At 52.3% G+C, this 15,991-nt stretch overlaps 4 protein-coding genes across 4 annotated transcripts; 1 reads left to right on the forward strand and 3 right to left on the reverse strand.

Annotated features, from left to right (window-relative positions):
• Positions 1-1,002: 1,002 nt before the first annotated feature.
• On the reverse strand, positions 1,003-2,749 carry LTS14_004278 (uncharacterized protein; the record flags this gene model as incomplete). The annotated part of the gene is made up of 2 exons (XM_064836980.1): positions 1,003-2,340; positions 2,390-2,749. 2 exons carry the CDS (start codon positions 2,747-2,749, stop codon positions 1,003-1,005), a joined length of 1,698 nt encoding a protein of 565 aa, XP_064695613.1.
• A 1,039-nt stretch (positions 2,750-3,788) lies between these two features.
• LTS14_004279 (uncharacterized protein) lies at positions 3,789-4,816 on the reverse strand (the record flags this gene model as incomplete). The annotated part of the gene is made up of 4 exons (XM_064836981.1): positions 3,789-4,041; positions 4,226-4,503; positions 4,562-4,576; positions 4,637-4,816. The coding sequence occupies 4 exons, from the start codon at positions 4,814-4,816 to the stop codon at positions 3,789-3,791; spliced, it is 726 nt and encodes a 241-aa protein (XP_064695614.1).
• A 3,281-nt stretch (positions 4,817-8,097) lies between these two features.
• On the reverse strand, positions 8,098-9,453 carry LTS14_004280 (uncharacterized protein; the record flags this gene model as incomplete). Its single annotated transcript, XM_064836982.1, has 1 exon — positions 8,098-9,453. One exon carries the CDS (start codon positions 9,451-9,453, stop codon positions 8,098-8,100), a length of 1,356 nt encoding a protein of 451 aa, XP_064695615.1.
• A 314-nt stretch (positions 9,454-9,767) lies between these two features.
• On the forward strand, positions 9,768-15,802 carry STT4 (phosphatidylinositol-4- kinase; the record flags this gene model as incomplete). Its single annotated transcript, XM_064836983.1, has 2 exons — positions 9,768-9,967; positions 10,024-15,802. 2 exons carry the CDS (start codon positions 9,768-9,770, stop codon positions 15,800-15,802), a joined length of 5,979 nt encoding a protein of 1,992 aa, XP_064695616.1.
• Positions 15,803-15,991: the final 189 nt, after the last annotated feature.

Here is a 15,991-nt window from a genome sequence, read left to right on the forward strand (position 1 = left end):
GGAGATCATGGTCAAAAGCACTACAGGTTCGACTTCATCGGGCTCATGTACGAGCCGCAATGTACATACGGCGACCGCTGTAGTAATTGTCTATGTCACCAGGCCAGACATCGCTCTTCATGTTGTCTGCTCCAGCTTACCATGCTTCCACAATGCTGCGAAACGTTGTGAACCTCGCCAGCGATGATCAAACGACGGACTGAGAGTGTCATGTAGATCTCGCCTCTACACAATAGCACATCTCATCAAAATCGTGGCCCAATGAAGGGTGACTTCTGGTCGTCTGGTAGCGTAAGCTGAATGCAATTTTGCCCAGCCTTTCAGAGACCTTTGGAGCCACGATTGTGTTCTTAGCAAATGATTCCACGATTACATATCAAGAAGTCTGTCTCGTATATGTCATCTACATCCTGTTGATATCTCGGGATACGAGGTTGTGCAAGAGATGTAACACAAAAAGGTATGCTTCGTACATCTTGCTTTTATGTATCACATATTTGGCAGTCTTACATAATCTATATGGCATATCCCCCCAGCAACTTACGCCCTCCACATTGGCAGTGGCACTAATCCCTTCTACATCCACTTTCCCTTATCGCAGATGCTATACACCCGATTAGTAAAAACTGTAAAGTATTGGACTTTTGGCGTGCCAGCCAAGTGTGTACCGCCTGATGTGGCCTCGTTGATCAGGACTAGACTTGTTTGATGATCAAAACCAGACTTGATCGCATCACATCGAAATTCGCCGGACACAATACCAGGATGCATCCTCATACCACGCACCGCGATAGCAGCCTGCGAAGAGCTATGGCCGCCTCGAAGTAAGCGTTTTTCGATTAGCTTGCACAGGTGCCTGAACTCCTAGACGCCGAAATTGACCACGGTGCTTGCGACGCTGTAATCGCCGCGGTTCGATGAGGTGAGACAGCAGTAGACGGCAGCAAGTGGAATCGAAAGCCATCTTGGACACATATTACTGCTTTGTGAAGGCGAAACATTCTACACAGCATACCTCACCTTCCTGCCTATCTTTACAGCATCAGCACTCCTAGCGTCGACTCGAACGCCCTGCGATCGGGCCCAATCAACAGCATCTCTACCCAGCAGACGACAATCGTCTGCTATCAAATGGCGCAGTTCTCTCAACTCTAGTACCAATCGTTTGACCATCACTCCATCGATTGTACTACCACTAAGATCGATCGTCTGTAGCTTCGGACAGCCTTTGACGATGCGTGCAATATCCTCCTCGCTCACAGTGTCTAGCTGCTTGCAGGAAAGGTGACGAAGCTCAACGAACGTGGGTAGATCTTCAGAATCGAGCAGTTCCAAGATCGTGGGCAGAGCGATGTCGAGATACTCAAGCAGACTGTGCTCTAGTCGCTTCTCATCGCTATTCATCAAGAGTCTGAGCACAAGGACATTCTGTTTGATGGGCAGGTGGAGAGTCAGGCGCTTCAAGCTAGGCAGTGGTAATTTAGACCTATCCGGAAAGCGTGGTAGCCAACGGGCGGTAGTAGATGCGAACCGCAGTGACGCGATCGTTGGTGGTAGGATGACGCCGCCCACAGAGCCGACACCCATCTCGAGATTAAGATACTGAAGATAGTTCATGCCTTCCAGATGTAGTACCGGTGGCAATAACGGTTCTGCACGACCAGTCGCGATTGCTGTGAGGGAGCGCAGGTATGGCATGCTTGCAGTGACTCGTTCGAAGAAGGACGGCCGCGATGCGAATGATTGTGCTCGAACACTCAGAGCTGTCATGCAATCATATCGCCCCTCCAGGAGATTAAAGTCATTCATGGCTGTCACCGGATGGCATTGCACTTCCTCGAGCGTGGCAGCATGCTGCAACACCAGTAGCTGTATTGTCTGAGTGCCGATCTCGACACCATCAGTCAATCGCAGCACCTTCAGCTGCTTGGCCTGTTTCAGGGCTTGTAGTAGGTTGTCGCTTTGTAGACCGACATTGAGCAGCGTCAACGCTGTGATTGGACAGTGTCGTGTCAATGCATGCAATGATTTATCGAGGTCGTACAGATTGCTCAAGGAAGCCGTCGTCATTCTCTGCTGACCTATGTTGATCGCGCGACTTATGAACTTGGTGCTCACTTTCTTTCGTGAGGTGCTAAGGTCGAGATGATGCCAAAGGTCTGGAGACGATCGTATGAAGCCTGCCCATTGTGCTGAAACCAGACATGCATTCATGCGTTGTTGGAATGAAAGATACTCCAGTATGATCTCGGCAAGCTCGCGAGGAAGAACGGTCAGCGGATCAACACTCTTTGTAGGCGACATCTCTGTTCGGAGCTCAGTTTGCGCCCTGCGCAGAAGCTGTATCACCCGTCAGTCGCGATCTTTTCATTTTGGTAGGCAGTCATACCTCATAGCCTTGACCCGCATGCTTGACACTCCTCAAGCCATGAGCATAGATCTCGAGCGCGACAGACGGCTTCTCCATCTTGACGAGGACTTTGCCAGCACGCAGATATCCAGTGGGATCCTCTCTCGTCAGTTGGATGGCCTTCTTGGCATCTTTGAGCGCGGCAGGGAGGTCGTTGAGCTTCTCGTGGCAGGCAGCTCTATTGTCAAGCAGTGAGGCAGACGGAGCTCGTCCGATTGCACGATTGAAGTGGCCCAGAGCCTGCTCATAGTTCTGCCGCTTGTAGCAGGCACGACCTTCTCGCTGCAAATGTTGCTGTGCTTGATCCATGTCAGATGATCCACGAGTCACACGGCCCATTTCGGCTGCAATACAATACAAACGGTTGTGGAAAGCACCGAAATCGTGAGACGCGACGCGACTGCGGTGACGTTCCGCTATATGGCAGTCATTCTTAAAACCCGACCTTGGGCAACTGACGGGAAATAACGCTTGTCATCGCGTTATACCACTACCGCGACAAGTACTGAGGGTACGTTCGACGTCTTGTTGGCTGTGGACAATGGTGAATCTGGATCTGTCCGGCAGCAGCCATGAACGACTTTGGATCTACTCGGCAACAGCCATAGACGAAATTGATCTATTTGGTACTACTCTAGTCGTAGTACTTGACCTTGACCCCCCCAAGGACTTCCTTCTCTTTATGGCCACCCTTGACAGCCTTGTCAAGGTTTCCCTTCACTCGAGCACGCTGAGCAAAGGTCAATCAGGGTCCTCGCAAGTGAAATCAGACTGCAGCACTTACCACCCAGTCGCCGGCCTTCACGTTGGCTGCGCTGTCATCCCCCTTGAGTCCTAGACGCGCCAAGAGAGGACTATCTAGAGTCTTCAAATTCAGGTCCTGAGCCGGACGCAGGAAGTACAGCAGTCCCAGGCGGTCCCGATGAGCTTGATCCGAAGGCGGCGCAACAACACGATGGACGGAGCTACCTGTGAATCCACGGACTCAAGGGTCAGCAAATGTATCGTACAGCATTATAAGACCAGTAGACGAAGTCATGAATTGGAGATCTTACGAAGATACCCGGCCGACCAAAACTGGAGAACGTCCGCAATACTGGAACTTGTCAGACTCTGCCAATCGATAACCCGCACAGAGATGAAGCGTACTTGACAGTTATGCTTCCTGGGTATGGGCGAACCCATTTCCATTCACCTTTGGAGGTGAGTATCTGCAACGCAGCCATCTAAAGATCGATGAATGCCTGTGTCAGCAGATATCCTGGGCAGCATCACGAGGCTCGTAGCTGACTGGTTGTTTGAACAGCAGGGTCAGAGAACCGAACTAAACGGCGTCAGTCCAAGTTCGAACCTCACAGACGACTCCAGCCTCTCGCACTCACATCGGTGTGACCGCGAGAGTAAAGATTGTCGAATTTTGCATTCTCTTCGGGCGTGCGATGGCGATAGATCTGGGGCCAACGGTCAGAAGCTGCTGGCCACGCTGACAAGTACGACAACCAACCATGTAGCGCAGGTGGCATTCACTGAGGTCATTGTATCGATGCCCATTGGTCAAATGATCCTCTGGAAGCTCAAGAACTATCGCAATGAGGGTGAGCAGCTTCTGCGCCACATCCTCCGCGATATGCCTGTCAAATTATGTCAGACAGATGTTCGGACAGGAGCAGGAATACTCTGGTTATGAACTGTGACAGGGAGTAAGCACGAAGTATACCAGAGGCATCGAAAGCTTCCAGCAAATGAGGATATCAGGGGTGCCTTGATTGTGGAGAACGCTTGCTATGCCGCAACATCACCAGACGATACGCATACCGTTGAAATGCCTCGACCTCTGCTCGATTCTCCTGGATGACCGCCGGCTGTGTACGTTCGAGCTCGGGAAGGAACTTGAAGACGTTGTACATCTCAACATTGTCGAACAAACCAGGGAATAACTCGATTGATCCTCTTGGTCGGTATCCATTGTAATTACCATGCTCGAGATCGGCCCTGTACTTCAGCTTCTCCTCTGTGGGAAGCTTGAAGATCTCTTGGCCAACAGCGAATTGTCGGCTCACCTGGTCCTGTGAGAGCCCGAAGTTTGTGATATACTAACACACCAAGCGTCAATTCCGTCGCAGTACTCCGCCCTGATTTCATTGCACTTACGAAGAAGCCGACGTTCTTCGGAATGGCTAGTTAGGCCAGTCATCGCCTCATACATAGCTGCGGCCTTGCACTTACATGGACAGCGTCTTGAAGCTGCTTTGCCAAGGCCTCCTTACCACCCGGATGGTCAAACTTCGACAGGTCAAGCGTGATCAGATCTGCCCAATCTAAATCCTGGCTGGTCTCAGGTACTTCCTCGTAATGCGGCAATGAGGTGCGAGGCACGTCTGAGATGGTTTGCGTAATGGTGGCCATCGTCGCGATATGTATTGTTGATGCAATAGAGGTTGCTAACACGATGAACGAGCCTTATCATGTCTCCTTCCATGACCACATACCCGAGACCCGACGAATTGTATCGCCCCTCTCAAAGCTACTCGATGTGCTCGTGAAGTACGTACCTCGAGCTATGGCGTGCTGCTTGCGTGCTTATTGGATGCCAAGCTTCAGAGACGACTACATTCGAGGAAGTCGGTTCACTGCTCAACTTTCGAACGCAGCTTGAATTAATGGCGAGCTGCCAGGAAGGACATTAGTATACTGATTATTGTATGGCTGTGATCGGGATAATCCAAGTCGATCATCTCATCAGCAGTAACATCAATAAGAAGAACATCAGGATACAGCAGTGAAATCACGAAGATGTCAGCCATGTCCACTCGTACACAGAATTTTGATGAATGCCAACACTGGCCGTTTATGCACGTATATCGATCTCTGCAACGACCCGTGTTGAAGGAGAGCCTGTCCCCTCCCGACTTAGCTGCTGGAATATTTCTGTCGCGGCAGCCGCCCTTCCAGATGGACGGAGCGAGGACTCGCTTACATTGACGAACCGACGAAAGACAAGTAATAATGCACAGGATACATAGCTCTCTTAATGCAGCAGGCTTTGGAGGTAATATTCAGAGGGCCGGTAGTGTTTGAGAGCACCAGATCTATGAGTAGCAAATTGGAGTGCACTCGATTGGTTGACCGAGTCGAGTAAGCTCGCAGGTGGAGTCTGCAACCAAAAGTCCATCGTCCATGTCCAACCGAATGGTCAACAGATACAAGGTGTTATCACTTATTGCGGATCAGCTGTCCGGCACCTTCTGCACACACTGAACTTGTGCGATATCCTTTTTAACTTAGTCTGCTCGTCTTTGTGTCGTACCTTCACACCATCGATATCCAGAAGGACACGCAGTGGTTGTCTGCGAAGAATCATGGCCACCCGTAGAGAGTCAATACCCGCATCGGTCACGAAAGAGGATATCACTGTCGAACTCAGGCCGCTGGACTCGACTGCTGCCGCACCTCCACCTGTGCCCGATGCGATATTGCGCACAGCGTACCGCAAGATTGACATCTCCCTGCTCACGTTGGCCTACGGCGCAATGGCTGTGATAGCGATGGGCGGAAAGAATCTTCCTGCTACATCAATCATGAATCGGGACCAAGGCACTGGCATCAAGCATCAACTGGGTAATCTGTCAGGAGAGCAATTTGCATGGCTTATCTCAGTAAGTTAGCACATCTCCACGACCTCGACCCGCAATCGTCTTATTGGGTCCTTGTCCGCCAAAAGAGGGACTCTTCGGCTCCTCGGACGATCCAGGCTGCCAGAATTCGCTGGGGTGACTTCGGCTGACTTATCTAAACCTGGCGCTGTAGGTGGCGAATGTCTCGCACTTTTTTCTTGGTAAGAGAGACTGGTGTGTGCCTTGTGATATCATCCGAGACATCTACTGACTGCAAATCATGTGGTCTGCAGAGGGACCGTCGACCATCATATTCAAACGAGTTGGTCCTCGGAACTACATGACCGCCGTTTTGCTAAGCTGGGTAAGCTCCGTTGGCTGATGATAGGTGCTTGCGTCGAGATTATTGACACTCCATCAGGGCATGATCTCTATGTGCCAAGCCGCGACGCATAACTTCGTTGGCTTACTGATGTGTCGGGTCATGCTGGGCATTGTCGAGTGTGGTATAGGCTCAAGCATACTATTTGGGTTCACGTTCTTTTTTCCAGCCCACCGCATGACTATGCGGGTGGCAGGTCTAGCATCCTTCATTCAGCTGTCCGGGATTCTGTCGGGTGCTCTAGCCTTTGCAGCAACTCGAATGAATGGTGTGAGCGGCCTTGCAGGTTGGCGATGGTGAGACTGATAGCATCTCGAATTGGCAACATGACTCGAGTTTTCAGCTGATACATATCGCAGGCTCATGCTCTTCGAAGGAGGGCTAGGAGTCCTGGTAGGCCTCGTATGCATGATTGCATATCCCCGGTTCCCTGAGAGTGCCTCCTTTCTCACGATGGAACAAAGGGAAGTAGTACTGGCCGCACTGCCACCGACGCAGCCGCATTCTGACGATGGGTTCTGGAACTGGCCAGAGGTCAAAAAGCTGTTGAGCGACCCGCTAAGCTACCTCGTGAGTTGTCGTCCTGGTGGCTCACCGCTCCTATAGCCAGTCTATTGCTGACACCCTGGGCCAGTTCTTTTCAATCGTTATCTTCCATGCATGGTCAGTAGTTTGGTCGAACAGATCCCAAGTCACGAGTGTGCTGACAAAGCAACAGTGAGTCGGGACCCATCTCCATCCTGTCATAAGATCGGCTTACAACAATGTCCCTCTTTGCGCTGATACAGGAGCCGCTTGTACGATACAATAGGCGTCGATAAATCTCACCTTTCCGTTGTGGCGAAGTCAGCTAACATGCCTTTCTTGGTTTGCAGTGGGCGCCCACGGGATCAAGATGGCATTACCATCAGTAATGTACTCCTTTCACCTCAAGAACGCGACGTACACCCAGCTCCTGGCCATGTAAGTACATGAGGCACCTCTCACCACTATTCTGAACTATCGTCTCTGACCATCGACTAGGACTCCCTTCGCACTTTCGATCCCAGCAGTGCTACTTAGCTCCTGCATGGTAGACAAGAAATGCATAAGGCCATGGGTGGCAGCCATCTGCCTTGAGCTCCTTCACTGCTGCTGTTACATTTTGCTCTTATTCGTCAAGCAGGGGCTCGCCAGATATGTGAGGAAACTGCGGCCATTGCCCTCTCATACTGTCTCAGACTAGTTACTAACTCATAACTCCCTGACCTGCAGGTTCTGGTTTGCCTGTCTTGCATACTTGGAGTCTCTGTCTACCCGATTATCAGTAAGATCTCCAAGGAGAAACCCAGGTCATTGCGATACTGACCTACTCAGCTCCCGAAAGGATTCGTACAGCAAATGGCACGGTTGCCACCGGGTCAGTCCCCGATGACTGCAAACATCATTTGACTGTCATGCTGATCCGAACATAGGCTAGCGATAGGTATAACGTCCGCGTGGATGGACCTCGCAGGCATCGTCGGCCCGCACATCTACCTATCGCGGTTTAGTCCAACATACAAGGTCAGCTTCGGGATATCTCTTGGTATGCTCTGTGCTAGTGCAGCGTCAATGTTGGCTACAGGAGTAGTCGTTAGTCGAAGAGATGCGGCAAAGGCGAAGCAGTGAGGAATGTAGCAGACAGAGTAGCGCCGGTCAGCGGTCGCAATTTATTCTTTGGCGCCGGCGTCTCGACGAGTGCGTGCACGCCACCCATAGAAGCGAGTCCCTTGCCATCGGGTAATGGTATAGCATCCAGCAAATACCGACATTTCCACAGCACTCTGAAGAGTCATGGCTAATCCAACCTTGCTGGCGCGGAGCGTGTAGTATGCTATGGTCTCGGACCACGAGCCTGGGCTTGGGAGATGCGACAGACCGCTGCCAATGCTCGTCGTGAGTCCTTTGGCGACAAGCTTTCCAATAAGAGTCTTTGGTAGGTTTGACTTGGCGTACGAGGTAAGCACTGCTCGGAGCATCATCCCCTCGAGCGGTAGCAGAAGTAGCCTGATCAGCAGTGTATCCAGATTCGTAGCCAGGAAATTCGGCACTTGAGTAGCTAGAGAACCTGCTCGATGTGAAGTCGCCAGTCTTGTGCCATGCTTAGTAGCAATTTGTACAATGTCCTGATCTGGCTCAGCTGGGCTTTGCGCGACCGCGACAGGGCGGTAGTTCAGCCACGCCATTATGGGCATGCGGAAGGAGAAGATGCGATTTCGGAGATACGGCAGCAGACCGTTGGCTGCCTGGTATGCACTGGTCGAAGTGGCAAAGTCGCCGAGCGCGATTTGGGAAGTCGATGCTAAGTCGTGGGGCTCGAGCTGGAGGGGCGGATTAAGGACCCGTGTAAGCAGACCGAACGAAAGTAGGAAGGCCGCAGGCGAGCTCAGAAGGCTACTGTAGGGCAGATACAATGTTGGCGTCCAGACTAAAGTGTACATTGAGTAGACGTTGTGAATCGAAACCGGGCTGAAGGGGAGGAGCAATGGAGTATATGGCGCGACGCCAAGTTGTTGAGCGATTATATAGTACTCAAGCGGGAGCAGTAGTATGTCGCACATCCACTGAGCTGTATTCTCCAGACGTCGGAGGGCTGCATCGATTCGTAGCTGGGCGTTTTTGTCTCGAGCTGACCGCCACAGACGCTCGGATAGTAGTCCGATAACGAGCTCCAACCCAGTGAGCAGTCCGAATCTTGAGCATGTCCATATGAGTCTTGCAGTGATGCCCGGTAATAGCAAGCTGAAAAGTCCAAGCACACCATGCTGTACGGGAGCAGAGTGGCTCACGATGGTGACTAGAAATGCAGGGTGCATATCGATCAAGCCGGCCAAATATCTCTTGGTTAGAGAATCTGGCCACCATGTTGCAATGGCATGAGACTGAACCGCCAGGCCATTCATGATGTCGCCGGTCTCGGATTCATCGACAAGCAGATCATGCCTTTGCTGCCGTAGATTGCGTGACTCCTTTTGCAACCTACTGGTAGCTCTCTCACGCTTCTCTACCACGCCGGCGAGGGCCATTATGGTGTTGTAAGAACGCCTTATGTCAGCTTTGCGGGCTTCGGCCGCAGGATTGACAGGACGCCCCTTTGCGTCATACAGCTGGCCATCAGGTGCAGTAGCAACAGGCACACGACTGGATGAGCTTGACCCCAGTATTTCGAGGAGCTCGCCATCTGGAATCGGCTCCGAACCTGGTTCCTGGTAAGGAGATCGCCCCAGCGCGAGCCTGGTCAAGTATTGCTGCCTGCCCATTTCGTCACAGGGATGTGTGGCATTCCTCCCTGGCCCTCGAAACTATGCGGCCGAAATGTTTCCGTAAAAGTCGCGAAGCCATGTCTGCGAACAGCGACCATCACCGAGGGCTTCGATATGGGAGGAAGAAGTCATGCGTGGAAGGCTCGGAATACAGCTTCTCCGCATGTCATGGCGCGTGCGCCTACACGTCCTCCCAATTCGTTCGCTTCAGCTTGGGAGCACGAAATACAATACAAGAGCAACAAATATTGTCTGCGTTGCGGGCGAGTATGGTCTTGTAAGTCTCGCATATCCTGACAGTGCAACAACAACAATGCTAAGCGACATATACAGCACTCGCCGAGCGACCCGCCGCGATGCTCTGGTCAAGCTCGCAACGTTATCGGCGCAGACAGCTGGATCTGTACATGCAGACCATGACGGCGACATCGAGAAGCTGTGTCAGCTACATCGGCCATCCGAATCACATGCGACCAATGGGAGGAATGGTGGAGATGTCAAGGGTCAAGGAGCAGCAGCTATACCTATGAGTATCCGAGAACTGGAGGTTCTGATTGCTCTGTGCAGGGCCGCGCCAGCAGTGAGAGTGACAAGTGATGCTGCGCACTTGTTGAATCAGCTATCGCCATATCTCTCAGAGGCCCACAAGCAGACACTAAAGCCTTCGCCGCTACAGCAGCACCTGCCACCGTGGGAGACCTTGTCACACGATCTGGCGAGTGCAGTGCTGTCTATTGGATTGCACCATCCATCCCTTCGGCAACAGGCACTATCATGTGTGGACACCACGATCGAAGAGCTCACGACCAGCACAGGTAAGGCCATCTGGATGAAACCTCGGGCGGACGGCGTAACTGGTCCGGATGTTGCCCAGCAGTGTCTGCCAGCGGTACTGTTGGGTGCGTCTCTACTCGGATTCATGGAAGCCCTCGCGCAGCATGTGCAAGTATGGACCCAGGAGCAACGTATCGCGCTTCTTCAACGGCTCCGGTACTTGTTGTCTGAGAAATTTATGGTGTCTTTCGAGGGAGCTCTTTCTGCCGTGCGCAATGCTTCTACTGGCAGTAGAGCTGTCAAGGAGTGGCGACGATGGGTTCGTCACTACGCTGCCCAAGCCCGGCCACTGGGTGCTATGCTGCTTCAACAAGCGTTTATGAAAATCGTGGAGCAGAGCTCGGTCCTACTCGTATCTCATTTACAGCCAATCCCTGGTAAGACGATGCTGGATGTACTCATGATGCGCGATCAATTAGTGGATCGTTCCGGCCCAAGGCCGTCGTCGGAACTGCTCGAGAGCCTTGCCGAGCTGATTGTGGAGGAAATGAGCTTGCTGGAAGCGGACGCGGATTACCTGCAGGTCAGCTCAAGCTGGCAGCAGCGCCTTACACTGGACGTGAAAGCTATGAGTCTGCGCAGCTTTCTCTGCTGTACACTGGTTGATGAAACTATTGCAGACGATGACTTACTCTTAGCTTGGCTGGAAGGCGTCACTGCTGATCAGGTGCAGATGTCAGATGATGTGCTGGCGCAGACAGTACTCAATTGCATGGCACTACTGGCTCGTTTGTCTCCCGCCATGGCGTCGAATCTCACTCGATCCTTACCTCGTCTTGTCGTGCAGGGCAAGATGACTGCCAGCACCGCAAGTCTGGCTGGCAATTGTCTGGGTCGGATTCTGAAAAGCCAACCACAAGATATAGTGATCAGCACGCTTTATAGTCTCGGCAACGTTCTTAGCACAAACGCTGGGTCTGAGGCTGGTGGCACAGGACTATTCGCTAACGGCGCTGGTAGCCTCGATGGCACGACCGTGCCGTACGGCTCGCAACATGCCCTCGGCAGTTCTATCTCGTTGGTCATCAGTGACGAGGAGGAGAGCGCAGTTGTCTCCGGCAGTATTGTTGAAGCCATTGTCTCTATTGCTGTGGCGCGTAAGGATGCACAGCTTACGGCACTGGTTATCTCGATGTTGGTGCAGAAAATTGGCCGTATCAATCAGGTTGTGGATGCTCGAATCATCAAGGATATTGCACCCCTTGGTCTTGCTGGTGGGCCGAGTGAGCTACGCGCTCTGCTACGACTATACAATCGCGTTGCTAGCGATGCCACTGTCAAGCACAACGAGCTGTTCATCAATGCTGTCACAGAAGCCCGCATCAGGCTTGCCTCATGGATCCGCAAGGACTCCCCTCTGTACGAGGTGTATCTAGTGCACTTGCTTGGTCTCTGTGTCGGCAGCGGCGACACGGCCGGAGAGCGCACCGTGGATATCGTACTGACCTCACATACCATCGCACAATTGTTCAGACCGATGGCGGTTCTTGTTTCATCTGACCTGGAGCATACACCGACTTTCGAGAACGTCGAGGACGTCAAGGCTTTGAGCCGCAACTCTTGGTTCAACCTTGTCGTGCACGGCTTCACCCTCACTTCTCCGTCTGTGAAAGAGAATGCTAGTGACCTTCAGATTCTAGCACAATATACACTACCTCTTGTCGATGAAGACCGAATAGAGCTACCGGAGAGCGGCATTGATCTCAATACTGTCCTCCGACGTGGCTCTCATTCTCAGCGCAGTGTCGAACAAAAGAACGCACTAAATGCTGCACTACCACGCTGCGAGGCTGATATTCGAGGCTTGTCATACCAGGAATGCGTCTTTCTCAACGCTGCATTGCTGGTGTCGACTATGCGTGCCCGTGCTGGTGACTGCACCGCAGTCCTACCATATTTTACAGAGAGCAAGGTGAAGACCAGTGCTATGGGAAGTTGCATGCTAGCTATCGGGCTCAGCAGTGTCGAGGCTTATCTTGAGCGTGCACTCAATGGCAAGCAGCAACAATTCGCAGCCCCACAGGTTGCACTTCAGTTGGCGACTATCTTCGAAGGCTGCTGCCATCGAATTTCCAAAGTACAGCATGCTGCTGTCTCCTTCGCAGACCGCATCACCACTGCCATACCATCTGCACTGTGCCAGCGAGCTTCATTATTCGCTCTGCTCGAGCTGTTGACCCTGATGTGGCAGAGCTGTCTCGATGCTGAGACCGACGAGTATGACTGGAAGTCGACATACTCGTCCACGAAAGCTAATGTCACGCTCCAACTCTCTGATGATATAAACTACAGACAAACCACCTTGACTAACTTTCATAAGCGTGCTAAGCTGTGGGTTGCCAAAGCCATCGACGCTGCTCCGCTGGATGTGAAGGGACTGCTCCAAGCATTTCTCGAGGACTACGAGGACGATGGCGCTTACGGACACATTGCACTCGGTCGTTCGTTTGCCGTTGACATGGGATCCATCATCCCAAGCACAGACCAGCGACTTATCAGCCTTGATCGCCAAAGAGAGGTCGGCGTCAATACTGCCTCAGACTTCATGGCTCAGTACACAACGCGGCAGCAATATCGGCAGTCCGGCGACGTGCCCTCTACCGATGGCGACTGGGCCTTTGCAGACTATGACGGAAGCACGCATGTCGCTGCTATCACAGACGGTCACGACACTTGTCCCGAAGCTACCGCGCTCCGTCAGCTCGCAAATAGGCTGCGCAGGCACGAAGTCGTCCCTTTCGCTGCGCTGCGGGAGACGCTTCGTGACGCTGCGGCAGTATTGAGCGGCAGTGTTGACGATCGATCATATCTAATACACGATCTGGTCGGAATACCCTTTGCTGTCTTCACGAAACAGTCCATCAACCTAGGCGTCTCACTGTGGCTCGGCTTGATCAAAGAGAACCCAGCGCTAGAGACACGCATTCTTGCCGAGATTGCAGCCGGGTGGGAGAGCACTGTTCGCCTGCGTAAAGGTTTCTTCTATGACTCCTTCCACCATCAAGACCCATTCTATGTCAAGGAGGAATTTGCGCCTTCTCAGTGGCCCGCCATCATTAAACGACAGCAGCTGGCGCACAACCTCATCGCTCCTCATCTCCGCTTGACACAATGGCTTTCGAGCCATTTCAACGCCACCAGGTTGACTTCGCCTTCCGTGGGCCGTGCGTATATCCGTCTGATGCGCATCACGATGTTCGCGATGAAGCATGCAGTCACGCAGCCTCTTGCTCGAGAGGTGCACTTCCACGTTGTATTGCTTGCCCTCACCGTGCTACGCTACTCGACTAGGATCGAGACCTCAACTCAGAGGAGGTTGAAAGATGCAATTCTCTCTGCTGGCCTGGCTTGGTTTGCGGTAGCGCCAAGATGGTCGTTTGGCAGCAATAGGTTGCAGGTCAAGGCTGAGATCAGACTGCTGGGAGACGTCGCAGCCATGCTGCAGGCAACAACACTGAGCTCACGTTCCACATCGACATCAAGAACAGCGTCCAGGCAAGATTTGCTTCTTCACCTTCTCCAACAGGAAGTTATTCGCCTGGTCGTATGGAACACGCCTCTAGCTGCAGACAGCGGGGGCATGTCCAAGGAGACCAGTCTCGCTCCGTTAGTAGCCACTGCCTGGCAGGAAGACCCTCGCATCGCGGTACACCTGACAACACGCTTTCCACACTCCAACAGAATGCAGCAGGCTGTGCGTTCGCTCCTGATGAGGGAACCGGAGAAGGCCATTGGCGAGGCAGACGCACTGAATATTCTACTGGGCCAATCGCTGCCATCAGACATTCACAGCCAACTCAGATATCTGCTATACTGGGCACCGATTAACCCCATGGCCGCAGTCACTTACTCCATGCCAGCTTATCGCAACCACCCACTCATAGTGCAATACGCTATGCGAGCCTTGGAGGCTCATGCCGTCGACATTACGTTCTTCTATGTACCACAGATCGTGCAAACATTACGCTATGATGCACTCGGATATGTCGAGCGATACATTGTGGAGACAGCCAAGTTCTCGCAGCTCTTCGCTCATCAGATAATCTGGAACATCAAAGCAAATTCTTACAAGGACGAAGACTCTCAAGAGCCTGACTCAGCGAAGCCAGTCTTCGACAAAGTCACGAGTGCACTCATTGCCAGTTTTTCTACGGAAGATAAAAGCTTCTACGAGCGGGAATTCGACTTCTTTGGCAAGGTCACTGGCATCTCGGGCACCCTCAAACCATTCATTAAGGCACCGAAACCAGAAAAGAAAGCCAAAATCGAAGAAGAGCTCCGCAAGATCCAGCTTGACGTCGGAGTATACTTGCCGAGCAACCCTGATGGTGTACTGATTGGCATTGACCGTAAGTCTGGCAAACCACTCCAGAGTCACGCCAAGGCACCGTTCATGGCCACCTTCCGCATTCGCAAGGATGAAGGTGAAGTCGAGCCTGGTGAGAGTCAGGTCGCATCGCATGGTCAGGAGGTTGTGAAACGTCAGACTTACGAGGTATGGCAGTCGGCAATCTTCAAGGTCGGCGACGACTGCAGACAAGATGTGCTCGCACTCCAGCTCATTGCTTGCTTTCGTGGCATCTTCAATAATGTTGGTCTGGACGTCTACGTCTTTCCGTATCGAGTCACAGCGACTGCGCCAGGCTGCGGTGTTATCGATGTACTGCCGAACTCCATTTCTCGCGACATGCTTGGCCGTGAGGCAGTGAATGGCCTGTACGAGTACTTTGTCTCGAAGTACGGCTCCGAGGACTCAATCCGCTTCCAGGAAGCACGCAGCAACTTCATCAAAAGCATGGCCGCATACTCGATCATTTCATACTTGTTGCAATTCAAGGATAGGCACAATGGCAACATCATGGTTGACGATGCGGGCCACATCCTCCATATCGACTTTGGCTTCTGCTTCGACATCGTACCTGGAGGCGTCAAGTTTGAGCGGGCACCATTCAAACTGAGCCCTGAGATGGTAGCAGTCATGGGCGGATCTTCACAATCACAGCCATTCAAGGCATTCGAGGAACTCTGTGTCAAGGCCTTCCTGGCATCGAGGCAGTATGTTGAGCAATTGGCACACGTCATCCAGACCATGCTTGATTCTGGCTTACCATGCTTCAAGCCAACTACCATTCAGCACTTCAGAGAGCGCTTCGTGCTTGACAGGTCGGATCGCGAGGCAGCGCAATTCGTTCGGAAGCTTGTTCATTGGAGTGAGCGCAGCTACTCGACTGGTGTCTATGACTACTACCAGCTCTTGACGAACGGCATCCCATACTGATAGGTTGACGGACGAAGATTGTGAAGAACATCATGTTGATGTAACATAGAGGCCTCCTCTTAGCATTGCGCGGTGTGCTCGTCTCTTCTATTGTCTTCGTCCCTCTGAAAATCAGGGTATATCGTACTTGTTGGTGTAACTTCTGTACATCTTGCACGTGCATTTCTACCCCGCCTTCAGCCGTCTCTT

Source organism: Recurvomyces mirabilis (assembly GCF_035927965.1).
Source record: "Recurvomyces mirabilis strain CCFEE 5264 chromosome Unknown scaffold_9, whole genome shotgun sequence".
Taxonomy (NCBI): Eukaryota; Fungi; Ascomycota; class Dothideomycetes; order Mycosphaerellales; family Teratosphaeriaceae; genus Recurvomyces; species Recurvomyces mirabilis.